The sequence below is a fragment of the Gasterosteus aculeatus genome, chromosome 21, assembly GCF_964276395.1.
Source record: "Gasterosteus aculeatus chromosome 21, fGasAcu3.hap1.1, whole genome shotgun sequence".
NCBI lineage: Eukaryota > Metazoa > Chordata > Actinopteri > Perciformes > Gasterosteidae > Gasterosteus > Gasterosteus aculeatus.
In genome coordinates this window covers 4,053,044-4,081,027 of record NC_135708.1, presented here as the reverse complement: position 1 = coordinate 4,081,027, position 27,984 = coordinate 4,053,044, and the positions used below count along the sequence as shown (strand labels likewise).

The following is a 27,984-nucleotide window of genomic DNA, read 5'->3' as shown; positions in this document are numbered from 1 at the left end:
GCTGATGTGAACTGAAAGAAACACTGAGATTACATCATCACATCATCATCTAATCATGAAGCATCAGCTCACATGGTGTCCGTCCTCACAGAGACCAAAACAAGGTAAAGGTCCATGACGTGAGGTCTGGATGTGGACCACATGACTCCCTATAGTGGTTTAGGTCTACTGGTCCTGCTGGTCCCACTGACAATCAACAGCTCAGTCTTTCAGCTCACTGTTTTCTTCACCAGTCAGTTTGGTTTAGTCCCAACAGGTCTCACCAAGTCCTCCATGGAGCTCTCCCTCCCTCACTGGACACTGCTGAAGGGCCCTGGAGCAAGAAACCCAGAACCTCCACCAGAGAGTCTGGTAGAAACACCTCATCATCAGCCTGAGACCCTCACCTTGCATCAACAGAGGAACCAACATCTTTGAAGAGTAGAAGAGGATTCATAGACCGGTTACTCTTCATGGACACACAGCTGGGTCCAGGTCCAGGTCCTGGTCTCTGATGGATCCTAGTCACACATGTAGAAACAGAGTAAGTGAGTGCTCCCGGTCTGCAGCGCTGTTGTTCCCTTGGTTACCGCTGCTGCTCGTTGTCATTATTCTGGCGATCGCCATGACTTGGATTGAAGCGTTGATGACAAGTAGCTTGCGAGCTGATAAAGTGTGGGCTCCCCTGTGTTAGACCTTTTAGACCACAGCGTTCCTCCAGGCAGCAGCGCCCGCTTGTAAATAACGCCCCCCCGTCGACCGGACCATCGCCTAAGATTTTACTGGTCCGACCCACTTGAGATCAAAGTGGACAGTATCTGACCCAAACCTAAGATGAGTTTGACACCCTGGAGTTAGATGAAGATAATGATTTCTGTCGTGATGGATCGTCATGGAAACAACACTTTAAACAAGGAACAAACATTTATGTAATTCATGACGGAGGATCTTCAGTTCTTCATCTGTTTAAGAACTTACTCTGGGTCATAAGAAGGGCGTCCATCTTTGAAGTCAATCCATCGATCATTAGACTGATCACTCTTCATGGACAAACATCTGGGTTCAGGAGACTTTCCTCTCTGCTGATGTGAACTGAAAGAAACACTGAGATTACATCATCACATCATCATCTAATCATGAAGCATCAGCTCACATGGTGTCCGTCCTCACAGAGACCAAAACAAGGTAAAGGTCCATGACGTGAGGTCTGGATGTGGACCACATGACTCCCTATAGTGGTTTAGGTCTACTGGTCCTGCTGGTCCCACTGACAATCAACAGCTCAGTCTTTCAGCTCACTGTTTTCTTCACCAGTCAGTTTGGTTTAGTCCCAACAGGTCTCACCAAGTCCTCCATGGAGCTCTCCCTCCCTCACTGGACACTGCTGAAGGGCCCTGGAGCAAGAAACCCAGAACCTCCACCAGAGAGTCTGGTAGAAACACCTCATCATCAGCCTGAGACCCTCACCTTGCATCAACAGAGGAACCAACATCTTTGAAGAGTAGAGGAGGATTCATAGACCGGTGACTCTTCATGGACACACAGCTGGGTCCAGGTCCAGGTCCTGGTCTCTGATGGATCCTGGTCACACACATAGAAGCAGAGTCAGTGAGTCAGAGACGTTTGGACATGGAGACGAGTGGAGGACAGTTGGAGATGGTCCTCTCACCTCTGAGCTTTGGTCTGGCTGTCATGTTCCCCACACAGAGGGGCTTCAGAGGGAGGGACTCCGTCCTCTGGGTCCTCAGCCTGATTCATAGCAGAGTCCACACCTTCACACCTTCACACCAACCTGCTGGCAGAGCTCACACATTATTATCTTCATCAGGACAAACACACAGAGCTCATTCACCTCAACACTAAAACTCTCATGGGACACTTTGTGTTGTTGTCTTGAGACAACGTGTCAAGAGACGTCATTTTAAATTCTCATCCTATAAATGTTGTGTTTCTTTTAAGCGCTTTCCTTTGGCAGGAGGCAGCGGTCCATCAGGACGTTATTTATGTTAAATCACTATATAGGCTACTAAAACTCAGCATGCAGAATGACAACATGAGATATGTATAGTTTAATATTAGTACTTATAACTAATATTATAAGTAAGTATAGGTGGAAGGGAACCAAAAGTGTGGTGCAAAGATCAGTCAAGGTTGTTTATACATATTTTGTATTAGTAATATTTCTTATTATAGACCTTGTATATATATATATATATATATTGCTAGGTATCCATGCGTCCTGAACGCATGAATAATGAAAATAGGATAGTGAAAAGATGACTTAAGAAAGTGGAAATTATGAGATAAAAAGTGATAAGAAATGATGACTTGGTTGGTGACTACGGTCACACAGAGTTTAACAAAGTCTCACTGAGCAGCTATTAAACCAGGAAGTGTGAATGTGTGAATATATTTCCAACTTTAGCGAAGTGTAAACGTCGTACGTTCGATACCCGCTCACTCCTCTCTCATAACAAACAGGGACGTCCGACTTTTAGCGGAGTCTAAATTATCTTCCGTATTTCCGAGTCTTCTAGGGAGATAAAATACGTTCCGGGTGGTATTTATTACGTAGTTATCGTGATTAGTAACGATTGAAAAGTTATTCTCTCTTTATTGAACCAGTATTGGCAATTTCTCGCACAGAATTGGCGGCGGCTTTGCGCATGCGCGCGTTGATTTCAGCCTGCACGTGACGTGTGTCTCCTCTGACTGCAGCTGGACTGCTGCGAGCCGCAGGGTTCCTGCTTCAGTGACGTCACGACACGTCAGACACCACAGAAGTCTCCAATAAAACCAGATAAGGTCGCTGGTCGCTTTTGACCAGAAGTCGCCAAGAGGGTTTATAAAGTCAATGTATCAAACAACGAAGGAGCCTGCGCATGCGCATATCTCAAGTCATAATTTCGACTTTCTTTTTTTTGTGGCGGAAATGGACTTCCATGAAAATCACCGTAACTAGCAGAAAGAAACCTGTCAGCGGACCTGACAAGCGCCGCTTCAAGCCTTTGCGCATTAACTCTGCGCAGACATGATCCCCTTGAGTATCGCGACGTGCTAGTTTAGCCGCTACAACAACAACTAGCCAGTAACCGCAGATTCCATTTCAACAATAAAGATACAAACTTCTCAGTAGTAAATGAATTCACGTTTCAACTGCTCTATGCGGTGTTTACTCAGGTCGGTGATGTTTTAACGTGTGTAGTGGAATAAATAAAACATATTCCGGTGGTGGCTGTGTGGTAACGAACAACACTCTGAACGGCGGCCGCCATTTTGTTATGCGCACACGCCGTCTGCGCATACATGCCGCTTCCCACGTGATCCCGTTTTTCCTTCAGCAGGAAAAGTAGAAGGCAAAAATGCCACCTAAGAAAAAGATGAAACCTCTCGCTGACCAGAAGACTATTGCATCTGTATGTTCTGCTCCATGTGCCTCTGCACCCTCCCTGACTTTGATCCGCCTCCCGACAGTTCTGCTTAGTATTAAAATATAAACACGCACACTTAAGCCTAGTTTATGCTTCTGCGTTTTCAGTTTGTTGTCTGTTCAAGTTTAGACTTCTGGAGAAAGACAAACTTCCTTTTACCTTTTTAAACTCTGTTAAAATGCTCATCCTATAAATTTAGTGTTTTACAAGATGAATGTCATCACTCTTCTTCCAGCAGGTGGAGCTGTGCTGTTTCTCCTCGTCAGAGTCCAGAAGTCAGTAAAACACAGACCAGTAAGGTGACCTGTAGCTGTCCTGATGGAAACACTGTGGTTACCATGGTAACATGGGGAAGCTTTCTCCTGATGGGATGCTTCACTTCACCATGTGATCAGTTAGTAAAAGGTCGACTACAACCTGCTGATCAATGAGAGAAAAACTGAACACTAAAGAAAACAAACACAGTCAAACACTAAAAAGTGACTAAATGTGTTTAAAGCAGATGAAGAAATGAACATGAAGCTTTGTGGACTTAAAGGACTGAAGCAGCAGGTGAGACAAACAGAGCGTCTCTCAGGTGTGTTTCAGGAACAAAGGCCCAGGTGAGCTCTGTGGTCCCTGCTGGGTCCTAGTGCCCCTCCGTCTGCTACCTTCCCCTCCTCATCAGTAACAGTCCTCACAGACCCCAGATCAGACTGAGCTCCTCTTCTTCATCACAGCGTCATCATTCAGACCAACAGCAGCTCCTCTCTGCCTGCTCACACAGGCGCCATCTTGTTTCCCAGCTTTAAACAATCACACCTTCACGACCATCAATGATGTCATTCAACCAATCACAGCTGCACTTACTGAGCTTGTAGACATGAACTTCCTCAGTGAGCAGCTCTCTTCTGTCCTCAGCAGGTCCGTGTAGAAAAGGAGCTCCGTGCTTCACTTCAGCTTCCATCAGACGGAATGAAGTGACTTCTTATCAGCTTCTTATCTTTTATCACAGAGGGTGGGTCCTCACGTCAAGTCCAAAGTCTGACTGGTTTACTGATTCTCAGTCTGAGCTGTCAACAGGGTCAAAGGTCCTCGTGAACAGAATCCTCCTCACGGCTCAACAAGAGTCTTTCAGGATCAAAACCAGCATCTGTGGAACGATCCTTCCACCTTGTAAAGAGTTGCTATGACAACAGACTGGATGCTGTTGTTGGACCAGATGGTTCAGAGGACCCGTGCACGCCCCTCTTTGTCACCTGGTCTTCTTCTACATGTAGACTAGTAGGGAACACGTGATGAAGCAGAAACCTTTGTAACAAATGTAGTGAAGAGTTTATATTGAATAAAAACATCCACTAAGACAACAGAGTCTGAGCTGAGAGTGTTTTTATTCTTCTCTCCACTTTGATGATCAGGTTGAACCTGTTGGGGCGGAACAACTTCCCCACGTATCAGTCTGAAGCCGCCTGCCAAATCACAAAGGACATGTTGTTACATGCAGTGTTCTACTTCCTCATCACATGGCACCTTGAACCCTCTGGCTCATATACCTGCTGGGCAAAGGATTGTGGGTAAGAACAGCCAGTAAAGCAGCCTGCTTGCACACAGTAAGATGTGACTGAATGTAGAACACAAACTGTAATTCCTCCAGCTTCTGTCATTGATCATCATGAAAACCAGATGCTGAAGACTGTCGATGGACAGTTTATTAGTTGAGTGACAGTTAGTCATCAGTTTCATCTGTTTTTACTTCTTACTGTGGGTCAGAAAAACAACGTCTGCCGACCTCTGCATCGAAAATACAAATTCTAATGAAAGTACTGCAAAGCTCTTCAGACGGTCCTCTGACCTGTAGAAGTCTCCTTAGATCTTCTGAAACTAGACGTTGGACCTTTCACAGAGCTGCTGGCAGTGACGTGCGGTGAGGTTGGTGGCTGGAGGCTCTGACTCTTTCAAAGTCACATTCACAAACATATGAATTCAACAAAGTAGCATAAATTCACCATCAACTGGCTGCTTGCACTTGGACTACTGGTTATGTTTCATGTCCCGTATCGTATATTCTTTTATAATACGGGTGAAATCAAGCGCTCTGATTGGTGGAGAGTGAGTCACGAAGTGCACTGAATTGAGCCATAATGTGATGTTACATCGACCTGAGCGTTCATATCAGTAAGGTGATCTAAATAACAGCTGGACTTTGTGCGACCGTTGGTTGTCATTTCAGTCTTTAGGTCGGTGGCGATCGACTAAATCGACACCGCGGAAACACCGCTAATGAGCAGTTTCAGGCAATGCGAGCTTTCCCAACCGATTTAGGGCACTTTTTAGCCAAAGAGGAACATTCATGTGGACGTCATGAGCCAAGTGAATGAATGAGACGGTGCGACATCGAGCAGGGAGACCTGGCATGTTTTCACACCACAAATGAATGTGAAATCCCTCACTGACATCAATCCATATTCACTTAATTTTACAACACAACCAATCATCATGTTCTTCATCTGGTTCTTCTGTTCAAGAGCTTAGTGAGGCTCATAAGAAACAGGATTTATTGCCATAATATGTCAGACATACAAGGAATTTGACTTGGCGGTTGGTGCGTGACAGTGGACAGTGTAACAATGGACAACAAGACAAGAGTGCACGAGGAATGAAATAAAAAATAATGCTATGGGTTAGTGAGAGGGGTCGGCTACGATCTTTTTAGCTCGCTTCAGGGTCCTAGAAGCGAACAAGTCCTGCAGGGACGGCAGATTGCAGCCGATCACCCTCTCTGCAGAGCGGAGGACACGCTGCAGCCTGCCCTTGTCCTTGGCTGTGGCTGCAGCGTACCAGACGCTGATGGAGGAGCAGAGGATGCACTCGATGATGGCCGTGTAGAAGTGGACCATCATCGTCTTTGGCAGGTTGAATTTCTTCAGCTGCCTCAGGAAGAACAACCTCTGCTGAGCCTTCTTGGTGATGGGGCTGATGTTCAGCTCCCACTTGAGGTCCTGGGTGATGATGGAGCCCAGGAAACGGAAGGAATCCACAATAGTGACTGGGGAGTCACACAGGGTGATGGGGGAGGGTGGGGCTCTGTTCCGCCGGAAATCCACAACCATCTCCACTGTCTTTAAAGCGTTGAGCTCCAGGTTGTTCTTGCTGCACCACGACACCAGATGGTCAGACTCCACCTGTAGGCGGACTCGTCCCCACCAGAGATCAGTCCAATGAGGGTGGTGTATTCCGTGTCGGGGGAGAATTTGTTGAGGTGCATATTGTGAGAGTCTCAAGAACTCGTATGTGACCTTTCTTGGGAAACTCGTGACCTGACCTAGTCTACGATGAAATCCATATGTGGCTTGGACAGACCATATCATGTTCTTCTATTTACCTTTCTCCTGTGTTTTCCTCTCTGTCTAAATGATTGATTTGGTCCCACTAAGGGAGTGTCGCGGAGGTTCTCGAAACAACATCTGGTTACCATTCCTCGGACCTTCAGAGATGTATAAAAGCTCCTGGTTCCCCCCAGAAACTTTGTCAGATCTTCCTGCTCCTTTTGGGGGAAGGAACATTCTGTCCCTTTTCAGCTGAATTGTAGTCATTTGACTTCTGTCTGTACTTACGGCTTGTGTTGATGATTCTTGTATACTTATGATTTTTCCTATATCCTAATTAGTAAAATACTTAATCATAAGCGAGTCTCTGATACTTTTGATTTCTCACAAGGCCTAAGTCCACAATTTCCACCACATTCCGCAAACTTCAGGAGCTTGACGGACTGGTGACTGGAGGTGCAGCTGTTGGTGTACAGGGAGAAGAGCAGAGGGGAAAGAACGCAGCCTTGGGGGGAACCGGTGCTGATGGTCCGAGAGGCTGAGGGAAGGGGAAGGTGATATAGATGAAGAGGCGTGAGCCCCTGATGGGCTGGGGGAGGGAGGGGTGGGGGACTGCAGCAGGTTGGTGGAGCTGTGGGGGATGGGATCAGGACATTCAGTGTGGTTACATGGATTCGAATAACTGGCTTAGTCGGACTGAAATCAAATTATCCGTTTCATGTAAACACCTTTGTCCGACTATGTGCGGTCCGACTACGATCCGACTGACACCCCTGGATAACTCGATCCGATCCAGGTGATAGTTCGACTATTGCGGCATGTAACGGTGAATCGGATGAGGAACTGGAATTTGCGTCTTTGCGCATCCTTGAGATCCTGACGGCGTCTTCTCTCCGTTATCAAATCAGCCAATAGCGCCATTCGCATTCGCTGTGCTCCTGTTAACATCATGCAGATAGTAGAGGGATGTAGCTTCACCTCGCTCTATGTTCGCCATCTTTCTCGTAATGTTGATGTTGTTTTTGTTGTTGTTGGTAGTGGTGAAGCGGTCAACCGGAAATGGCTGTATCACAACTAGCTGTAATGAAAACAGCGTCACCTATCGTATCGGATATGACATGCTTTCGGCCAATGATTCGATTTATTCACTGCCATGTATATTGGGATAATAGCACCTCCCCCCAAAAGAGAGCATAGTCCGACTAAGCAAAGATTATAATTATACCATCATGTAAACACACTGAGTGTCTTTCGAATCTGCAGTAGAACTCATTCAGCTCGTCTGCCAGGCGGAGGTCATTCATGGAGTGGGGGGTTTTTGGCCTGTAGTTGGTGAGGTGTTTGAGGCCTCTCCAGACCGAAGCAGAGTCACTTGCTGAGAACTGTTGTTGGAGTTTCTCAGAGTACAGTCGTTTAGCGTCTCTCACCGCCTTTCTAAACTTGTATTTTGCCTCTGTGTACAAGTCTTTGACCCCGCTCCTAAATGCCTGATCCTTCTGCAGGCGTAGTGTTCTGAGCTCCGCTGTGAACCAGGGTTTGTCGTTGTTGTAACTCACCCTGGTGCATGATGGTACACAGCTGTCCTCACAGAAGCCGATGTAGGAAGTTACAGCCTCTGTGAACTCATCCAGACTGTCAGTAGCCGTCCTGAAAACATCCCAGTCTGTGCAGTCAAAGCACGCCCGAAGATCCTCCAGAGCCTTACTGGTCCACTTCTTGAATTCCCTCACCACAGGTTTGCAGAGCTTTAGTTTCTGCCTGTATGCAGGAATCAGATGGACCATGACGTGGTCAGAGTGTCCCAGTGCAGCACGAGGGACGGCGTGATAAGCCCTGCTTACTGTGGTGTAACAGTGATCCAGCGTGTTCTCCTCTCTGGTGGGCATTTAATAAACTGTCTGTATTTAGGAAGTTCATGGGTGAGATTTCCTTTGTTAAAGTCCCAGAGGACAATAACTAAAGAGTCCGGGTTGGTCCGCTCCACACGCCGTATCTGGTCGGCGAGTGTCCGCTGAGCCTCGTGCACGTTGCCCGCCGGCGGCATGTAAACACCGACCAGGATGAATGAAGCGAACTCGCGGGGGGAATAAAAGGGTTTGCAGTGGATGAAGAAAGTTTCCAGATCAGGAGAACAGTGTTGTAGGATCACCGTTACGTCGTTGCATTCTGGATCACACTCACTGTTTGAGTTCCTTTGCTCTCAGTGAGGAGGAACAAGCAGTTTATCACATGCAGAGCGGAGAGTGCGGGTCGGGATGTCGGGTTGGACCAGGTCCTGGATGTAAGCTGGACCCCATCCATTCACAGCACGGTACGTGAGCACCATGTTTAGAGGACTTAGGAAGGTTAAAGAGCAGTGGAGCTGCTGCATTGTGGATGAGCTGCAGAGGTGGAATGGTGGTAGCAGGAGACCTGCAGGAGAGAGTTACAGTAGTCAGACTGACGACGCTTCATGAATTAGACCAATGGATAAAATGCATTTAGTGTCCACCAGGATACAGCCCTGATTCTGACACTATGTGATCAATAAAGACATGAGAATAGTGTGACACCGCTGTCATGTTGACACTAATCAATAGAATAACACCAATGCACAGCTATGATTGTGTTCAATGTAATGTAACCAATCAAAATGCATTCATGTAATACTTTGCACCACTTATATTGACCCAGAGAGTTACAGTGAACGCGCCATCCAATGTAATACCTCATTGCACCACTATATTCTGTAAATAACTAGTCAACTTGAACGCACCAGGAGGCGTCACGTGTCCAGGGGTGTGGACACTGCTTCTCACACCTTTACTGACCTCTATAAATATCTGTAAGCACCCTTTGTTCTTGATTGGTTGGTGGAAGCAAGAGACGGTCACTATGTGATAGTCAATGAGCTCCTCTGTGGCCTGTTGATGCACAAACCAGCGGATCCTCAGCTGAGATCTTCTTTTTAGCACAACACCTTTTCTTTTATTAAAGGCTTTTCATTTGAACTTTTCAGTCCAACATGTCTTCTGTCTGTCCGGAGTTTCTTCATTTTTTGAACACAAGTGGGTGCGGTGCGTCACTGGGAGTCACTGGGAGTCACTGGGGGTCACTGGGGGTCACTGGGGGTCACTGGGAGTCACTGGGGGTCACTCGGGGCTCCTGGAGGTTCCCAGCTCGTGTGAAAAAGTGAAAAACGTCTACAACACTGTCTAGTTCCTTTGTCAGCGTTTATGTTCTAAGTATCTTTGCATCAGCAGATGAGAAGATTCAAATCCAACTGCCTGCTGTGGTCGACCCATTGCCCTGAACATCATGATGCACAAGACTGTCGGACTTTGGCCAAGACAACAAATGTTATGGTAAAATGATGAATGATGAAATGTCAGGTCCTGATGAAAGACACGAGTGCACAGCCACAACAAAGGCTCAGCAGCATCCCTCTGTGGTGGAAAGGGTAGTAGAGTCCATCTGCTGTATTCTGACTCTGCAGGGACCCTGAACCCCCACATTGAACACTGAGCCTTTATACACACGCTACAACTTCCTTTGCATTCTCATTTTCAGGAGATGCTAAATTTGATCTGCTGGCAGAATAATGCACAAGTTATTGATGAAAATAGCCACAGTTAAGCTGCAAATAAATAATACCATGTCTTTGGTTACCTTTGAATTATGTTAACTAAAACGTGTTATTATAAATATTGCAAACATCTCACAAAAAACCAAGATATTAAAATTTAGAAATGAAGACATTTATAAACAAAATAGAAAAATGCATCATTTGTGTGTAACTCATAACTGAGGTGTTGAAATGTAGCACATACTTGGTGCGATCCTTCTGTGGAGCATCACATACGTGCCGTGATCAACAAATAAGGTTTTCACACATCAGCTCAAGGACAGAGGGATCAAGGGGGGAGGAAGAGGAGAGGAGGAAGCGTGACAGGAAACTACAGTAAAGACACAGCGAGATGAAACTGACATCCAGACGAGGTGATGTCACTGAATCAATGCAGCAGGTTGTTGCATCTTAGAGTTGAGAAGTTCCCACACCAGAGACAACGTTTATTACTGCGTGGGGACCAAAGTGGAGCATTTAGCAGCTAGAGAGACAGAACAAAAAGCAGAGTGAATATTGGACAAAGCATCCGGTTGACTGGAACAGGACACTAGTGGACACTTAGTGTTGGTGTTGCTCTTTGGCTCAGGTGTGTACTGACTGGCAACCGTTTGGCTTTCATACCTATCAATGTTTTCTTTACAGCTCGTCACACTGTGGCCCAAAAACCCAGTGATGCACTTTTCTCCATCCTACATTTGTGTTGTGGCCAAAGTAATAATAAGAATAATGAGAAGAAGAACTGACGCTGCATTCATCCCACATACAACATCACAGGACGAACACGGCAAGACTCACAACACACAACTCCTCACAATGACATGATCAGAAAATATGACACAATCACACCAGCTCAAAGTAATAAGCAACATATGTGCAACAGTCCATCTTACTCCAGTGTCCCTGAATCATAGGAAAACGATACAATGCATGAACGTAACCGTTTATCGCTCTAAACAAGAAATAAAATACATGAAACCTGAGAGACAAAATGTCTTAAAGTCTCTGTAGCTGCAAAGAAGTTCTTCCTCCTTTCATGTGAGTAGCGCTGCACTGCTCTCTGATGGAGGCGGATACTGAAACTCCTCTTGTGCCTTGTAGATATTTACAGTTTAGTTCCCACAGATCTTCACTCGTCTGATGCATCGGACCGGAGAGGAACACCAGCATGATCTTCGCTAAAATACCTTCTATATTTAGTTAAAGTATAAATGAACGTGTTGTCCGTCTCCAGGTCCCAGCAGCATCGGGTCCGACCTCTGTCTCCACGGGTTCAGCCTCGTGTACCAGAGCACGCCGACGGCCTTCAGCCCAGAGACACCAGGTACACACATGAACTACAAGCAGACGACACGAGCAGGAACATCCATGTTTCATTCTCACAATCCCTTGATGATCTTTAGTTCATGTGCCGTGGCAGTGACGGGGACCCTCACCGGCTGTATGAGCTGGATGTCTTTGCGTACGACTTGTACAGCCGCCTCGGCCCGTACGCCTCTGTTCCGCTGTTAGTGGCCCACAAACCAGACCGGACTTTGGGTGTTCTGGCTGAACGCCTGAGACGCTTGTTAACGTGGGTCACAGCGTGTCGGCTCCTCGGGCGAGTATTGTTCCTGTGTGCTTCTCATACAGTATCTGGTCCTCGGTCAGAGAGCTTCTTCTTTCAGCTGCGTAGTTCATCCCGTTTGTGTGACTGGGAACGATTGATCCGTCCTGCAGACGTTGCTGCTGCTTTTTGTCCTCCTGCTGGCAAACAGCCAATAAACCCGTTTATTACCACATTTATGTTGGAAAACATATAGAAATGCACATTTAACCACTTTACAAACCCCTCCCTCTCTAAGCACGGCCAAACTCCCCCACTGAAGACGAGGCGCATGGAGCCACAGACTGACAGAAAGAGGTGTGATGGACAGCGTGGTTCTGCTCGGGCCCGGTCCACAGCAGCTGTTCACCCAGTACCAGTGTGCAGCACACAATATATTGGACTATTTGCATGTGGAAAGAAACCCCCCACAACAGGATTAGATAAGGATGATAAGGATGCAGCGTCAGATATCAGGTTGTTTACTGTTTATTGTGTCTTGTATGTTGCAAATTACACACATTAATGAGAAGGAACACGATGCTTTCTGTATCACTTCCCCTCTTAGTTTGTTTCTGCACATGTTGACAATATTCACATGATCCATAAGTCACGGCTACTCGTCTCTCCTCCCTCTCTCAGGATATCAAGCCCCGCCCCCTTTGTTTCCTCTCGGGTACCACCAGAGCCGCTGGATCTACGACGAAGAGGCTGACGTGAAGGCTGTGGACGCTGGATTCGACCGCCACGACATCCCGTGCCACGTTATCTGGATGGACATCGAGCACACGGAGGGGAAGCGTTACTTCACCTGGGACGCCGCGCTTTTCCCCCCAACCGGCCAACCTGCAGCGCCACCTGGAGGAGAGGAAGAGGAAGGTGAGTTTCTAGCGTACATTGTCGGCCTTGTTTGTTTTTGGGTGTCACGAATCATTATGGTGCATTTTTTTCTTCTCTGTCAGTTGGTCGTGATAACCGATCCTCACATCAAGATCGACCCCGGTTGGTGTTTGTCTAATGAGGCCAGAGATGGGGGGCACTTCATCAAGAACAGAGACGGGCAGATCTATGAGGGGTCTCGTTGGCCTGGTAATGTTTCTCTGACTGAATAGAGTTTATGTCTAAAATGGTCAAATGGAAGTAGAGTTGCTCCCAATGAGGGACTTTGGTGCTGTAACATTGGACTGGAATGTTCTGTCCCGGTGTCAAACTGTTGAGTGGTTGAGGCCTCTCTCTTGCAGACATTTTAGGCCCTTTATAAAAACGTTCCAGAACTCTGCTGTGGTGGTGGCCGTGGTTTTTGCTCGTCTGCAGAGGGGGGAGAGAGAGGGGGAGGGGCTCAGGGAACGTGGCAGGTGGAGGCAATCGGCCTCAGCTGAGCTGAATGTGTTTTCATGGTGTTGGTCTGGTTTTAAAATGCAGTAAGGGCGATCAGGAGGAGAGAGCCGCAGAGCGAGCGAGACGCCGGGAGCTCTCAGTCTGCAAAGGGGACGAAGCTGTTTGGGGAGAAAGTCACCGCCGCCATCCGCACTGCGATCCAACAGAGCTTCTCTGACTGTTTCAGTCAAATGAGTCACAGCCATTTGGATCCACCAGGAACGACTGCTTTCCCTTAATGAATATCATCTCCTAGGTCTTTTTTCAATTAGCGTGAAAAAACAATAAACAGGACGAATCGTCAAAATGTGTCTTAGTGGACAAAGAGGAGGTGGCCTTGTTAAATATCAGCGTCGACGTGCACAGTCCTCTTTGTTCAGTGTGTAATGATCCGAGTGTTGCCTCTTGTGCCCTCAGGTCCTGTTTGCTGCCTTACTGGTTCACTCTGTTCCACCTGGCTCACACCTCCGTCTGCCTCCCTCTGCTGCCCAGTGGAAGTACTGCAGGCTGTTTGTCCACTTTACCTTCTGCTTTCTGACACTAGAGGTCCATGTTTGTCATGTTTTAAGTTGGTCATTAAAACATCAGTAGATCCACTTTTTAAGAAGAGCTTATGGAAATGCTTGTTTTATTCAAACGTGCACAGACCTCTCTGGGTGGAGTTCCCAGGAGAACAGAGCACCTTCGCTGTGGACCACCAGTATATGATTGGTGATAAATACCTTTTTTTACTGGGTGAAGTTCTCACTTTTATGATCTTAACTGTCTTTGATTGTATGTAGGTGGAGCACTGCTGGCCAGTCCTGTAACCAAGCCGCGTGTTCAAGCTGTGCGAGTCCTTCTTCCTGGATCTGTTGAGGTAAATCAAGCAGCAGGTAACAAACGTCCTCTAGTGACTCACAAGTCACCTCATGGCGCCTGTTACATGAAGGGCTGTTTGTGTTTTAGGTTTGGTACGACGTCCTCACTGCAAAGGCGCATAAAGGAGGCGGGACTCTGGGTCTGCCCGTCACCCTGGACACAGTTAGTGTTAAAGTCTCAATTCACACAGCGAGGGTTACTTCCTATGTCATATTCTATATGAAACGTGTGTTTTCCTCTCAGGTTTCTGTGTTCCAGCGTGGCGGCTCGGTGGTCTGCAGGTCAACAGGAAGTGGTTCCTGCACAGCCGAACAGCAGCAGCTCCCCCTCTCTATCACGGTGGCCCTGAACTCTGAGGTGAGCATCAAAGGGTTTCAGGTAGGCAAATTAAATACAGGTGACTTTCTGACCAATAGTGATACAGAACAATGTCATTCAATGTCTTGTATTAAAGTCTTTGTTAATGGCTGACATTTTAGAGACGTTGTTGAACGTGCTGCTTATGAGATGTGTGTATATACATATTTTACTGTGCGCCGTGTTTGTACCCCGTCTCCATGGTGACGGAATGCTCGCCCCACATGAGTGCGTATTATTCCAACATTCATTTGCATACGGAATCAGAATATTTGCAAAGGGAATCAGATGTTTCTGTTCATTGTCTTACTGAGTTCAGAGGGAGCAGTTCAGATATTTTCTCCAGAGAATTTATCAGCGACATCTGTCCGTTACAGAGTTAAGTAGCCTTTTGAAAGATTCAACACCCTTTTTCACAGACCACATTCAGTCAGTCATTTACCATCAAAACAAAAACCTTTTTCAAGGATTTCAGCCTTTTTACAGGCTTTCCACCGGTCTTTTTAAAGACCACACTGAGTCGTTTACCGTCTATCAAACGCCTTTTTACAGGCTTTCCACAAGTCTTTTTATTGATATTCACCATGTACCACGGAAACAACCGGAGACCCGGAGCTGGCGCTTCACTGCTCTGGACTCCTCCGACAGGATACAACGTGAATATGGCACTTTCTCGTGTCCCCAATGAAGTGCACTACCTGAAAAGGCCAGTGAGCGAGCTGCACGCCTTCATTGACACTGAGGCCAATATGTGCCGCCGGTTACAAGATCAAGAGCCGGCCTACGATCGCATGGTTTGTGAGCACACAACAATGCTTTCAGACCACAAGATTCACACCACTAGCTGTGTCCTGAGAAGGGAGGGCGGTCGACTCGATCTCATAGACGGTTCACATCTTGTTTGGTATTCATATCCGCGTTTCTTCTTTTTTGGTCTATTAATTATAAATTGCACCTGCCACTGAGGATGGCCTTCACATGTGTGTATAAAAACTCTTACTGCTCGGAACCAATTCCATCCAGGATTTTAAAAATGGTCTCCGAAAGACTTTCGACCAAGTCTCAACGGAGTGAGAAAGGGAAAGAGAGCTGAGTGGGCTGAAACAAGGACGACCATCTGTTTGTTTACGCCATTCGCTTCCAGTGTGTACTACTTGTTGTACCATTACAGGATGACCGTCTAACAAGTTTCCCTATTTCATGTACTGCTGCTATCAATGTTCCTTTGATCAGACGTTTGCTTCCATCATCCAGATACTGTATCAAGTGTATCGTGCACTTTACACTCAATAGCAGCACTCAACAATTTACAGCCCATCTCTGAGTTTAGGAGGAGACTAAAAAACTACAAACATTGATACAAAAAACTGACACTATGAACAATTATCATCACCTTTATTCCTCATTTAAATCTTTCACAACCGTGTCTCATTGTTACTGACAGTTTCCCTCTATTAGTAAATCAATGTTTCGTACTGGTTGTAAATCTATTTTCCGACACTCTCAATAGTCTGTACTCTCTATTCTCCCTTCTTCTACCTGGAATGTGAGTCGTAAACTGGGGAGACTAAGGCTGCTTATCTGGGCTGTTGGGAAGCAGTGGGCGTCGGTGTGTCACCAGTTAGTTGTTATGGGGGTTGTATGAGGGGGGGGAGGTGGACCCGTCCTCTGGTTCTGCCGGGCTGCGTTGTATAGAACAGCCGTGTTGGAGCGTTTGGTCGCATGTCCCTTTCATAACTCCTGGGACACTCTCTGCACCAATGGTCCTCCTGTCCACATATATAACATCCATGTCCTCTATTGTCCCCACGTTGTCTGCTGGAGACCCATTGAACGGTCTCTACCTGCTGGATATTTGTCCTCTGGGGGGGACGGGGTATTGGGGCTGTTTGTCTCTCACCTGCAGTCGTCTCCTGTCTCGCTGTCTCTTGTTTGCTTCTGCTGCTGCAGATATCTGAGAATGTCTATGAGGAGGACGTCCTCCAACAGCAGCTTCTCCTCCTTCGCCGTGGTTTGGATGGGTTCTCTGCACAAGTGGTTTGATGGACAGGAGTCCTGATGTGATGGACAGCTCTTCTGCGGCCCCCTGGTGTTCATGTTCGCAGCTACCTGCTTCCTCTTCCTCTTCTATTTCCACCACCACGCTCTCGTGACCCTCATGTGACGATGTCATCTTTTGTTGTTTCCCTCAGGCTCATCTTCTCCATCGCTCACGACTTCCCCCGTTCCTCCTCTCAGATGGAACAGAGGTTCTTGTTCTGGATGCTGGGTTTCACAAAGGGACTGTTTGAAGTTCTCCTTTTCTCTGCATGTGGCGGGAAGGACCTGGCCTCTCCTGTGCAGCTGCTGTCATTTCTGGGTACAGCTGAGGGGGGGCATGGGTGTCTGCACTGAGAGGGGTGACATCTTGACCGGACTCACAATCTGCTTCTTCTTCCTCTGCCAGTCCAACAGCAGGTTTGGGGGTGTTTGGGTGGACTGCCCTCCAGTAGGCGAGCAGCCGCTTGGTGCAGACACGTCTCTTCTTACTTATCTAAGCGGCCGGCTCCCACATAAGCCGTAGTGGCTTGGTTTCCTGCTGCTACAGTCTCCCTCCACACCTTGCGCCTGTCTTCACCCACAGGTGGTGAACTGGTTGGGAACCACCCATTCTTCTGCCATCTTCTCAAGCATCTCTTCATCCTCCTCCACTCCCTTTCTCTTTCTTTGGGCTCCATCTGATCTTCATCTGCTCTCTGGTCCTTGTAAAAGTAACCATGATGCAACCTGGTGTATCTAAAGAACCCTGAGCTGTCCCTTTTGTCCCAGGAGCTATTGTGTCACTGACTATGAGGAGACAAATGATGTAAAGTCTAAACTAATGAAACCTACAAAACATGTTGAATCAGATCGACAACTGAAATCAGCAATGCAAAGTAAACTACTGGATCTGAAAGTGAGACAGTCAATGAAAACGCTGAGTCAAAGTAATAACTACAATACAGGTCAAAACGCTATCAACACAGGTCAAATTATCCAAAAAAATCTCAAACTGCTCCAAGAAAATTCAACCAGTTATGACTTGAGCAAATTCAAAATAAAAGTCCAACTCAATGAAACCTGAGATTAAACTTATACAATACAGCGTAAACACTTCCACAGGAGAGAGAAGAGGAAACCCCAAAAACCCGATTATCTTAAAGTAAATTCCCTAAAGTCATAATTAAATTAAAACTAAAAAGCCAATTAAGAAAGTAAAAGTCTAAGCCTGTAATGATAATCGATCAGGAATTAAATCCTTATATGTTTAAACGTTGAATACCATTCAAACGTTAACTAGTAGTGATGATGTAACCTTAACTCAAAGCATGATGCAATAATAACTTCCTTAGATCAAATCAACATAAGGGCGCCTGGGGAGCAGTGAGGGGTTTGGCCGTCTTGCTTAGGGACGTTTTGACTTGGGATTTGAACCACAAACCCTGCGGTTTGCAGCACACCCTCTGTACTCCATGTGCCACGGTCACAATGATGGAAATCACAACAAACTCTGATTTTAAAATGTAAGTTGTATTTTTTACCTTCACTCTGTATGTCAGTGTTGAACTAAAGAGAAAGTGAAACTGTTCTCTCTCCCTTTGACTCTACATCATGTTCTTACTCCTCCAAACCATATGAGGCTGTTAACAGCTGATGATCTAACAGTTTTTCCCCACAGAGGAAGTAACTCACTCTGAGCACATGGGAGGTAGAAATGCTGTGCTGCTCAGGTCTTAACGTTACATTGTGGCTGTTCATGTGTACAGTGATTATATGACATAAATGACTATTGTGTTTGATTCATATTACAACTATTTTATTAAACATGCTAATTGTAGTGGCCGTTTGTCCTTGTTACCAACACATCTTTGAATCAAAGGGTCACTGCTGCACCTAGTTTTTGTTTTCTGTCACGCAGTAAGAAAGCGGATTGTCTGGCCGATCTTTTCCTTTGTTTCGCCTTTATTCCACAGGATCCACAACACATACGATACAACTTGTCTGCCTTCCTATGCAGTGCTCTGTCTCACTGTCTCACTGCTAAACACTATTAGTCACCCAGGTGCATGCTGGTCCCACCTGGCTGTGCCCCCAAGTAACCTCCAGGTGCAATTAGTGATCCAATTACCCAAACAATTAATCAAACTATATTCAAGAATAAGTAACTAAATAATAACTCCCACATCAAGCTGACGATAAACCTGAATGAGCATTAATGCAACATCCTGAAATGAAAATAGATGAACACTAACAATCAGATGCATCTACTCAATTCACATGTGGCCCCCTGGACATGTCTTCATTTAGTGTGTAACACTCACTAAATGACTTCAGCTCTGGAGTCACATTCTAATACTTCCTTCTGCATGACAACAGGAACTTGTTCTTTGCTCCTAAAAAGCCCAGAAATATCTTATGGAGATAAATATTGAAGGTCACCCAAACTCTGTTATATACATACATATGACACAAATACATATGAAGTGTGCATTAGTGTCACGGAAGTCCAAATATAATATGTAATACTGTCCCATGTGAGCTTGTTTTGAGCATTAATCAGTCAGTAGCATTTATTCATAGAGAGATTGATCCCGATCGTCCTCTCATTGAATCATCTTCATGAATCCATTTCACTGACGACACAAATTAAAAGCATTCACCTCAAAAAGAGAAGCATCCGGAAGCTTCCCATCAGGGAGCCAGGAAGTAGTCGGTGACGGTCCTCATGCGTTTGTGCGTGAGGAGGTCAAGCCGAGCCATGAAACCTGGAGAAACGTCCACATAGAATCACCTTGGACCTTCATATCAGCCCTGGACATGGCTGGAGATCAAAGTGACCTACGATGAGTTTGACACACCTGCTTTAGAGCAGAATGAGGATGTACTTTATTGTAATCATTTCTTTCAGCTACAATAACCATGTTATTAAGAGATGGAAAGTTAAAGCCGTTCCTCTTTCTGTCCACGCTGCACAACGCGTGTTTTATTGCATTTAGTGGCAATGCTGCTGCTGTTTTTTATTTTGGCGGGAAATCCCATTTAACACTTTCAATACTCCACTTTGTGAGGAGATAAACTCCACCCTGTTATCAAATGTGTGCTTGTGCTTTGTGTGTTTTTGTTGGTGACTTAAGTGTGATATTTGGTGCAGAATGAAAGCTTCAAGTTGCACCTGAAGTAGCGAGCTCAGTAGTTTGTGTTGTTGTGAGACGGCTCTGCGTGAAGGTTAATAAGGTTAATAAAGCAACTTATTCATTACTCATTTCTTTATTTACTCACTTCCTTCTTCAACATGCTGCACCACCAATGTTTCCTCTGTGCTATTGACACAGCAACAGGGCTGTAGAATAAATACAGATATTATGGAGGAAACAGTACAAAAGTCAATAGTACAGCATCTTTAAAAAGGATCAGAGTATTTCATGTCAAAAGAAATAATACAGCGTGTTGAAAGCATCTTTATTTGATGGCCTGTTTAAACATGTACAGTTGTTTCCAATAAAAGTCATTTATTAACATTAGAGCCAAACAATTCTATTTCTGTTAAAGTAACACATGGAGTAAATGTTGTAAATGACATTATAGGGAATAAAAACACAAGTAACGCATATTCAATATTTCCTTGAGAGGTTTGCTGAACCATTAAAAAGCTTCTTGTTCAAAACAAACCTGATTATGTGAAATTAGATTTGATTTCACTCAACAGATTTAGAAAGATTTGAAGTTAAAATGGGCTCAAAAAGAATTACACATTCATATTTTCCTTCTTCACCTCGTTTTTATTATTGCTGATGAAGCGCACACACACATAAGGACACATTTGTCTCATATGGGGGGACAGATGAAAGAGCGTCTTATAAAATGTCTTCTTGAACACATAAAGATGAAGATTAAAGCCTAATTAGGAGCCAATATCTAAATGATCATCTATTGATTGAAGGAGCACAGCAGCATTAAGCTGAGCTCTTTCACACTTCCATCTGAGTCCCAGAGAGCTGTGGACCCCCCAGAGTCCAGACCAGCTCAGGTACCCCTCACCTGCTCCACCTGCATCTACACCCACATGAACCACCATCAGCTGTACAGACTGAACTATGTGGTGAGCAGAGAGGAAGGTTCTCCACCAGGAGGAGACTCTCCCTCCTGAAGAGGACACAGAGACACTGAGGAATCAGAACCAAACCAGAACCCAGGATAAAGAGGTTCAGTGAATGTGGTGCTGAAGGTGTGGAGGTGGATCAGTGTGTCAGAGGAGACTCTGTAGAAGGACAGAGAGCCAGCAGGACAGTCCACATACACTGCTACTCTACCAGAGGAGGAGGAGGAGGTGATGGGTGTTACTGTCCCATTGTGCCAGACAAAGTAATCTCCATCAGAGCAGATCAGACTCCAGGACTGATCATTGCATCCAAACACACAGTCTAAACTGTCTCCTTTCCTCCTGATTCCTCTGTAACTCACTGATACAATAACTCTTCCTCTCCACTCGACCTCCCAGTAACAGCGACCAGTCAGACCAGTTCTACACAGCAGCTGAGGACAGAAGTCAAATCTGTCTGGATGATCAGGATGTGACTGATCCTCCTCCAAACGTGTCACCTTCCTGTTGTTGTCAGACAGTTTGAGGTGTGTGTTTACTGTGTTTGTGTCGATTGTGAGTTCACAGGAATCTGATGAGAGAACAAGACACAATACAGCTGCAGTTATTAATCATGTGTTCATCTACTGACACGTTGATGATGACATCACAGAGGTGAATGAGTGATGTCACAGTGTGAAGATGGTTGAATCTTCATGAATCAAAGCACACTTACACTTCCTCAGACCTGGTGTCAACCATCGGACTCCATCAGGCTCCACCCTGAAAGGAGGAGGGGGGTCAGAGCAGCATGGAGACATGGACATTACATCACTCTCACAGGAGTGTCAGCAGAGATTCTCCTCGCGAGCAACGAAGTTCACGTTCAAAAGTCCGTCTCACCAGAGATATTCATTTATTTATTTATTTGCTCGCGAATGTTTGATTTACGCATCAACCTGATTTGCGCTCTGAATTTTGGCAGTGATTTGCTGCCATACCCCCCCCCCAAAAAAGGTGAGGGATTTTCATGCCTGAACATGAAAGAAATGAGGAATCAGGAAGGCAGCAAACACTTTATCACACAACTGTAACACATAAAAGCAGAAGCCATTTTCCAGTGAGGCTGAATGAGGCGAGTCGGAGGACGTCCACGTTGTCCCATTGATCAGGTGGACTGCAGTGTCTCCCCGTTGTACTACTTCATGGGGGGGCACCCCTGTTATAATGATGGAAACACTGAACTGGCTTCGGTCGCTTATCAAAACATCGGCCAAATAAGCCGTTTTTCAGACTTTATGAGCAAATACAGAATCCCTTTGTGTTCATTTCTAAAGCCGCATAAAGACACACGTGACTTTATTTAAGGCGCTGCGCTACTTGCAAGTCGCTGTGTTGTGGCAGATTCTCCATAAAGGTAGAAAACAACAAACTCATGGTCATGAAGGTCCTCATGTAACGTTACATGGAATCTGCATGAGGAGGAGGAGGAGGGTCCATGTCGCTAAATACCAACTGAGATCGGCTTGTGGCTTCTGACAAAGGATCCTTCCACCGACCACTTTTCACACCCGCCGTCGCTCTGATCTGCAGGCGCATGGCGGAGAAAACCAATCGGGTGTCTGGATGCTAAATGTTCATACTTCTGTTGGGCCTCCACCCTGCTAATGAACCTCACCACGTGTTTCTTCACTGAGGACAAAGGAAGAACACCAACATATAGGGGTCCCCCGTGGCCTGATGCCAGGGGCTGATAACAGGACCCCTGCAGCTCTCCAGACCCCCTTGGCCATAAAAAGAGGACGTACCAAAGAACACCGAGCGCTCCCATTGGCCGAGGACAGTGACATTTATTTATGGACCTCAAGTTCATAAGAAGAGATTGCGCCAAAGGATCGATCTCTTTCGCCTGACTTCCCGTTAGTGACAGATCGAGACAACACAACGTTGTTTGGTTTCTTTTCTTTCCCTCCAATTCCCAAGTTTCAGTCTTAATCTCGCTGGACGAACTCAAGACTCGCGCTCCACTACGTCCCGCTTCCTTTTCCCTTTTGATTTCATTCCTGTTGACTCCAGAGGACCGGAGAGACAGCTGCTCTCTGACCCCCCGCCGCCTCTGTTCCCAACGAGAAGTTCGGACCCCACGGCCGAAATCGCCTTCATCCACTGAGTTTCCCTACGCGGAGCTCAACTGTCCTCAGTCAGCTGGAAGCTGATGACCAACGCCCATCAAACAGTAACACTGGTTTTCTGGGCAGAGTAATTTAGCGTGTTGATATGAACTTGATGTTTATTTGATTTGTTCAGTCATAACGTGGTACGATAGAGTCCGGATCAACGAATCCGCTACCTTTGATTTATGTTTGAATGTGTACCTGCAAATGTCGTAATGTCCCCTGTTGATCTGATGCTGTGATACGTTTGCTGTAAGAGAGTGAAAGCGCCGACTGTGTTACGCTGTTGAATGAAGTCTCATGGTCAGAATAGTTCCTTATTTTCTTTTCTTTTCCCGGGTCTCCGCCGTGAGATCCGTTTGCCTGTGGTTTCATTTCGTATCGCCAGCCACATCGTTGGTTCTGTAACTGCACACACATGGATCCGACCATCCTGATTCACGTTGCTGATCTACGTTCCGCTGGTCGCGGGACAGAATCTCCTCGCGCCGCGTCTAAGTATCCCCCCCCTCCTTTGTCCAAGCCGTAGTCCCTAGCAACAGATAGCGTTGCCATAGCAGTGCAACTGTCGTCTTCCTCGTTGCTTTAATACAGGGGTGTCCAAAGTACGGCGCGCGGGCCAACTGCGGCCCGGGATCCATTTTTTATTGGCCCAGCAAATTATAAAAATAGAATGGAATGTGGCCCACACATGAAACTTTCCACAAAAAAAATGTTTAAATAAAAAAATTCCGCGACGACAAAATGGCAGAACCAAAGAAACGCAAGATAGCAAGTGAATGCAGAACATTTCAAACACGGTGGGAAAATGAATATTTCTTCAAAGAAGTCAAGGAGAAGTGTGTCTCTTTGATTTGCAATGAAACGGTTGCAGTGATGAAAGAGTCCAATGTACGACGACACTACGAAACCAAGCATCCGACCTTCACGTCCTACACTGCTGCTGAGCGAGAGGACAAAGTCCAGCACATGGCAGCTAACCTGCAGGCTCAACAACAGTACTTTTACCCTGCTAACAACACACAAGAAAACGCTACAATAGCTAGCTATGAGCTAGCTCAACTCATAGCGCGCCGCGGGAAAGCTTTCTCAGACGGTGACTTGGTTAAAAAGTGCCTCATTAAAGTCGCTGGAATAATGTGCCCGGAAAAGATGCAGGAATTCAACAACGTGAGCATGTCCACAAACACAATTGTGCGTTGAATGGAAGACTTGTCAGCTAACATACAGAATCAAGTGTCACATAAAGCTTGTGCTTTTGACTTTTACTCGATTGCATGTGATGAAAGATGCAACAGACGCCGCACAACTGTTCATTTCTTTGCGGGGAGTTGACGATGACTTTTGCATCACGGAGGAGCTGCTTGATCTTCGGAGTCTAAAGGGCACAACAACGGGTGAGGACATTTTTGAAGCCGCGTCAGGTGCAATTGACAAGATGGAACTTAAATGGGACGAGCTGTGTGGAGTTGCAACGGACGGGGCTCCCGCTATGACAGGCGAGCCCAAAGGAATGGCATCTATGGTGTGCGCCAAGGTGCCAGAGAGTGGAGGCGAGGCTGTAAAATTGCACTGTATCATCCACCAAGAAGCTCTCTGTGCCAAGACAGTCCAGCTTGGCGATGTGATGACCACAGTTGTGAAAACTGTCAACATAATTCGAGCACGAGGGCTCTACCACAGAGAATTAAGCTTTCCTATCTGATGTCGATGCTGAATACGGGGACGTACTCTATCATTGTGACGTGCGCTGGCTTAGTCGCGGCTCCGTGCTGAAGCGGTTTTATTCCCTTATTGCCTTTCTAGTTGATCTTACTGGTCATCTGAACTCACTGAACAAGAGCCTACAAGGCAAAGACCAGCTTGTACCACAACTTTCTGTGCGAAGCTTCGTCTTTTTGAGACACAACTACGCAACTTCAACCTTGGGCACTTCCCTACGCTGTCCGAAATCAAACGTGCTCATCCAAAGGCCGACCTCTCTGCTAAAAAGGGGAAATATGTTTCTGTGATCACAACTCTTATGACACAATTCAATCAGCGCTTCCAAGATGTTTCTGTCATTGAGAAAGAAATCAAGCTGTTCTCAACTCCCTTCCTGCTGGATGCAGAAGAAGTGGAAGAGAGTCTGCAATTAGAACTCATCGAGATGCAGCTCCTCTCCCTACCCGACTTCTACCGGAGCTTGGAAAAGGCCAAGTTTCCTCTGATGCGACGCCACGCAAAAAGAATGACCAGTCTGTTTGGCACAACATACATATGCGAGCAAACATTTTCTCTGTGAACTCTGAACAAAAGCAGATTGAGAACCAAAATGAGCGACAGCCATCTCTGTGATGTCCTTCACATCTCAACCAGCAAACTTACTCGTGACCTGCCAGCCGTCCTTCAGTCCAGAGCAGCATCACTGCTCCCATTAAGTGCAACACTGTTCCCATTGTAGGCGAGTTCAAATATATTACACAGTATTCATGTGTTCAAAAGCCCAATTACTTAATAAATGCAGTCAATTAAAGTTGATAACATTTTCTAAAACACGTTAGCTGATAAATGATTTGCATGAGTAGGTTAAATAAAGCCTTCGCTCTTTATACAGGGCTGTGAAGGGGGTCCCCATCCTGACGAAGAAGCAATCTGAGGATGAGCTGCCAACCCTTTTGGTAAAAAAAAATTGAAAACCCATTAATGGAGACATGTGATTTATGCAGTTTTTTCTGTAAGTATAATAAATTATCAAGCATAATTTACCTACATTTGATTGATTGATTTGTATTACTGTTAATACACTAGAGGTCATATACCTTAACTTTAGTGAGCGGCTCAACCTTTCGCATATTTTTCTGTCTGTGGCCCTCAGTGAAAAAAGTTTGGCCCCCCCTGCTTTAATACGTGGAACACTTCCTGCATTTCGCTCTCGCTCGCCCCTCGCGTCCAGTAGTCGTATTACACTGTTTAACGTTCCCGTCTTCCTCTGTGGTTTGATTTAACGGTCTCACTTCCGCCCCGCTGCTCTCGCTCGCCCCCTAGTGTGATAACCGGCACTCCGCTTGTTGTTGCGCGCAACCCCACCGCCGTTCCTTCCCTGCACCCCCCTCGTCTCCCCCTCTCTCTCTCTCTCTCACCCCCTCTGTGCTCACACACACACACACACACACACACACACACACACACACACACACACAAATACACACTCTGGTTTTGATTGCTTGTTTAGTGAGTAGGTTTAAAATAAGTGTTATGGGGATTGTTGGTTGCAGTTATAGGTGATCTTGATCGGTGTTCCTGTGAGTTAATAAACCCTGTTATACTTTAAAGAACCGTTTTCCTGTGTTTACTTGTGCATTTATATGGTGGTGACCGTTGACATACATCGCCAGTGCTCGAACTTAACTCCTTCCAACATCTTCACTCTCAAGGAGTGAAGATCAATTATGAGACTTGATTTATAGTATTGGTTATTGGTCCCTGTTAGCTCAGGGTGGTGCCCCGTTATTTATTCATTCTGAGAAGTATCTTAGTGATTATTAATAATTCTATTAATGTCCATAAGTTAGTTCCTCATTTGCTAGTAACCTAATACAACCCCCTAGCCGCTCCCAACACTTCTCATCCAACCACAATCACATTCACTCCATCCGGATGGCAACATTTATCTGGATAGGGTTTTTTTGGTATGTTCTGTTCATTTCTACGATATAGTTGATACTAATTCCAGGTCCACCATCAGCTGTTGGTTCTTCACTGAGCGTCTGTGGCCGACTGTCACCTGTAGCTTCAACAAGTCCACTCTTATCATCCAGGGAACCCTCTCTCAGTGCAAAGCACCAAAAGCAGGTGAAGCTGAACTCCTTTAAAACACCAAACGTTCCTCCTGTGATGATCCATCAAGACGCTTTGAACAGATTGTTTCTCTGACTGTTTGTCTCTTAATCATAATGTCTGGACTAAAGGACAAACACACACTGGAGGCAGAGGACCAGCATCTAAACATCCAAGTGTTGTTTGAGTTGTTAAGAGCCCACAAACCTGCAGCGTGACCACGTTGACTCATATCAACCCACCATGATGCCGTCAACGTGTCAGGAGACACTGTCCTCTCTTATAACGTGGAGACAAGACAAAGCTCCAGAGAAACAAGGCTTTCATCACCTTCCCCCCTGTTCAGGCTCATCCTGGCTACTGTTCCTCACTACTTCTGTCTGTGTCGATGGTCTCATGTGGGACACAAACAGTTTGATGAGTCTCTGGTAGTTTGAGGTCAGCTTGGTGTGTCAGGGTCTTATTAACCAGGCTGACAGTGGGACAAAGAAAAGGTTTCCAGCTCTACCTCCTCTACCAGACTGATGGTCTGTGGCTGCAGCCTCTTCATACCTGAGAGTCTCCAGTCTCCAGTGAGGGTCCTCCAGTGCAGCAGACAGCAGCTTCACTCCTGAGTCTCCTGGATGATTGTAGCTCAGGTCCAGCTCTCTCAGATGGGAGGGGTTGGAGCTCAGAGCTGAGGCCAGAGAAGCACAGCCTCCCTCTGTGATCAGACAGCCTGACAGACTGCAGACACACATAATAAGACACATGTCACATGATCTGAGGGAGCTGTGAGGGCTGGAAGGTCACTGCAGTACTGAGATACTATCAGGTACAGAGGGGTCACATTAACATGGTTACTGACTGGTTTCCAGTCACAACTAAACACCCACTAATGTACATCAACAACCTGATAACATTACTACTAACTCTATAATGTCAAATATTTACATTATATTGAAAATAAACACATTTTATGGAAATAGTTGGAAAATACATATTTGATTTAAATCATGGAAGCAGAAAGAATCTTATGAAAGTCCGAAATGTACCATGGATGTAAATAAAAATTGAATCCTGACCTGAGAGTCTCCAGTTCACAGTGTGGACTCTTCAATCCAGCAGAAAGCAGCTTCACTCCTGAATCCTGCAGGTGGTTGTTACTCAGGTCCAGCTCTCTCAGACTAGAGGACTGGGAGCTGAGAACTGAGGACAGAGCGTCACAGCTTCTCTCTGAGAGGTTACAGACACTCAGTCTGAAGAGACAACAATAAACAAGAAAAATAACATTTGTATTCATATTGAATCCTCTGATGATGAGTTTGGACTAGAATACGATCAGTTAGAACATGAAAAAACATGTTCAGTGAAAGTGTTTACAATTGATTTTGTTCTACATAGAACAGGGAGGTT

The 27,984-nt window shown here is 45.9% G+C and overlaps 1 protein-coding gene and 2 long non-coding RNA genes across 4 annotated transcripts in view; 1 reads left to right on the top strand and 2 right to left on the bottom strand.

The window, feature by feature from the left end:
* The window catches only part of LOC144390358 (uncharacterized), a 173,537-nt gene that overhangs the window by 64,790 nt on the left and 80,763 nt on the right, over positions 1-27,984 (top strand). The window lies entirely within an intron of this gene.
* LOC144390350 (uncharacterized) overlaps positions 1-27,984 on the bottom strand; it is a 94,230-nt gene that overhangs the window by 26,137 nt on the left and 40,109 nt on the right. The window lies entirely within an intron of this gene.
* The window catches only part of LOC144390257 (protein NLRC3-like), a 45,917-nt gene continuing 37,896 nt past the window's right edge, over positions 19,964-27,984 (bottom strand). Inside the window, exons 8-10 of the mRNA XM_078096719.1 lie at positions 27,142-27,315; positions 21,333-21,379; positions 19,964-21,188 (exon numbers count right to left, since the gene is read on the bottom strand). Coding sequence (XP_077952845.1) covers positions 20,611-21,188; positions 21,333-21,379; positions 27,142-27,315 — 799 coding nt within the window. The 3' untranslated portion in view covers positions 19,964-20,610. The remainder of the gene's footprint in view (positions 21,189-21,332; positions 21,380-27,141; positions 27,316-27,984) is intronic.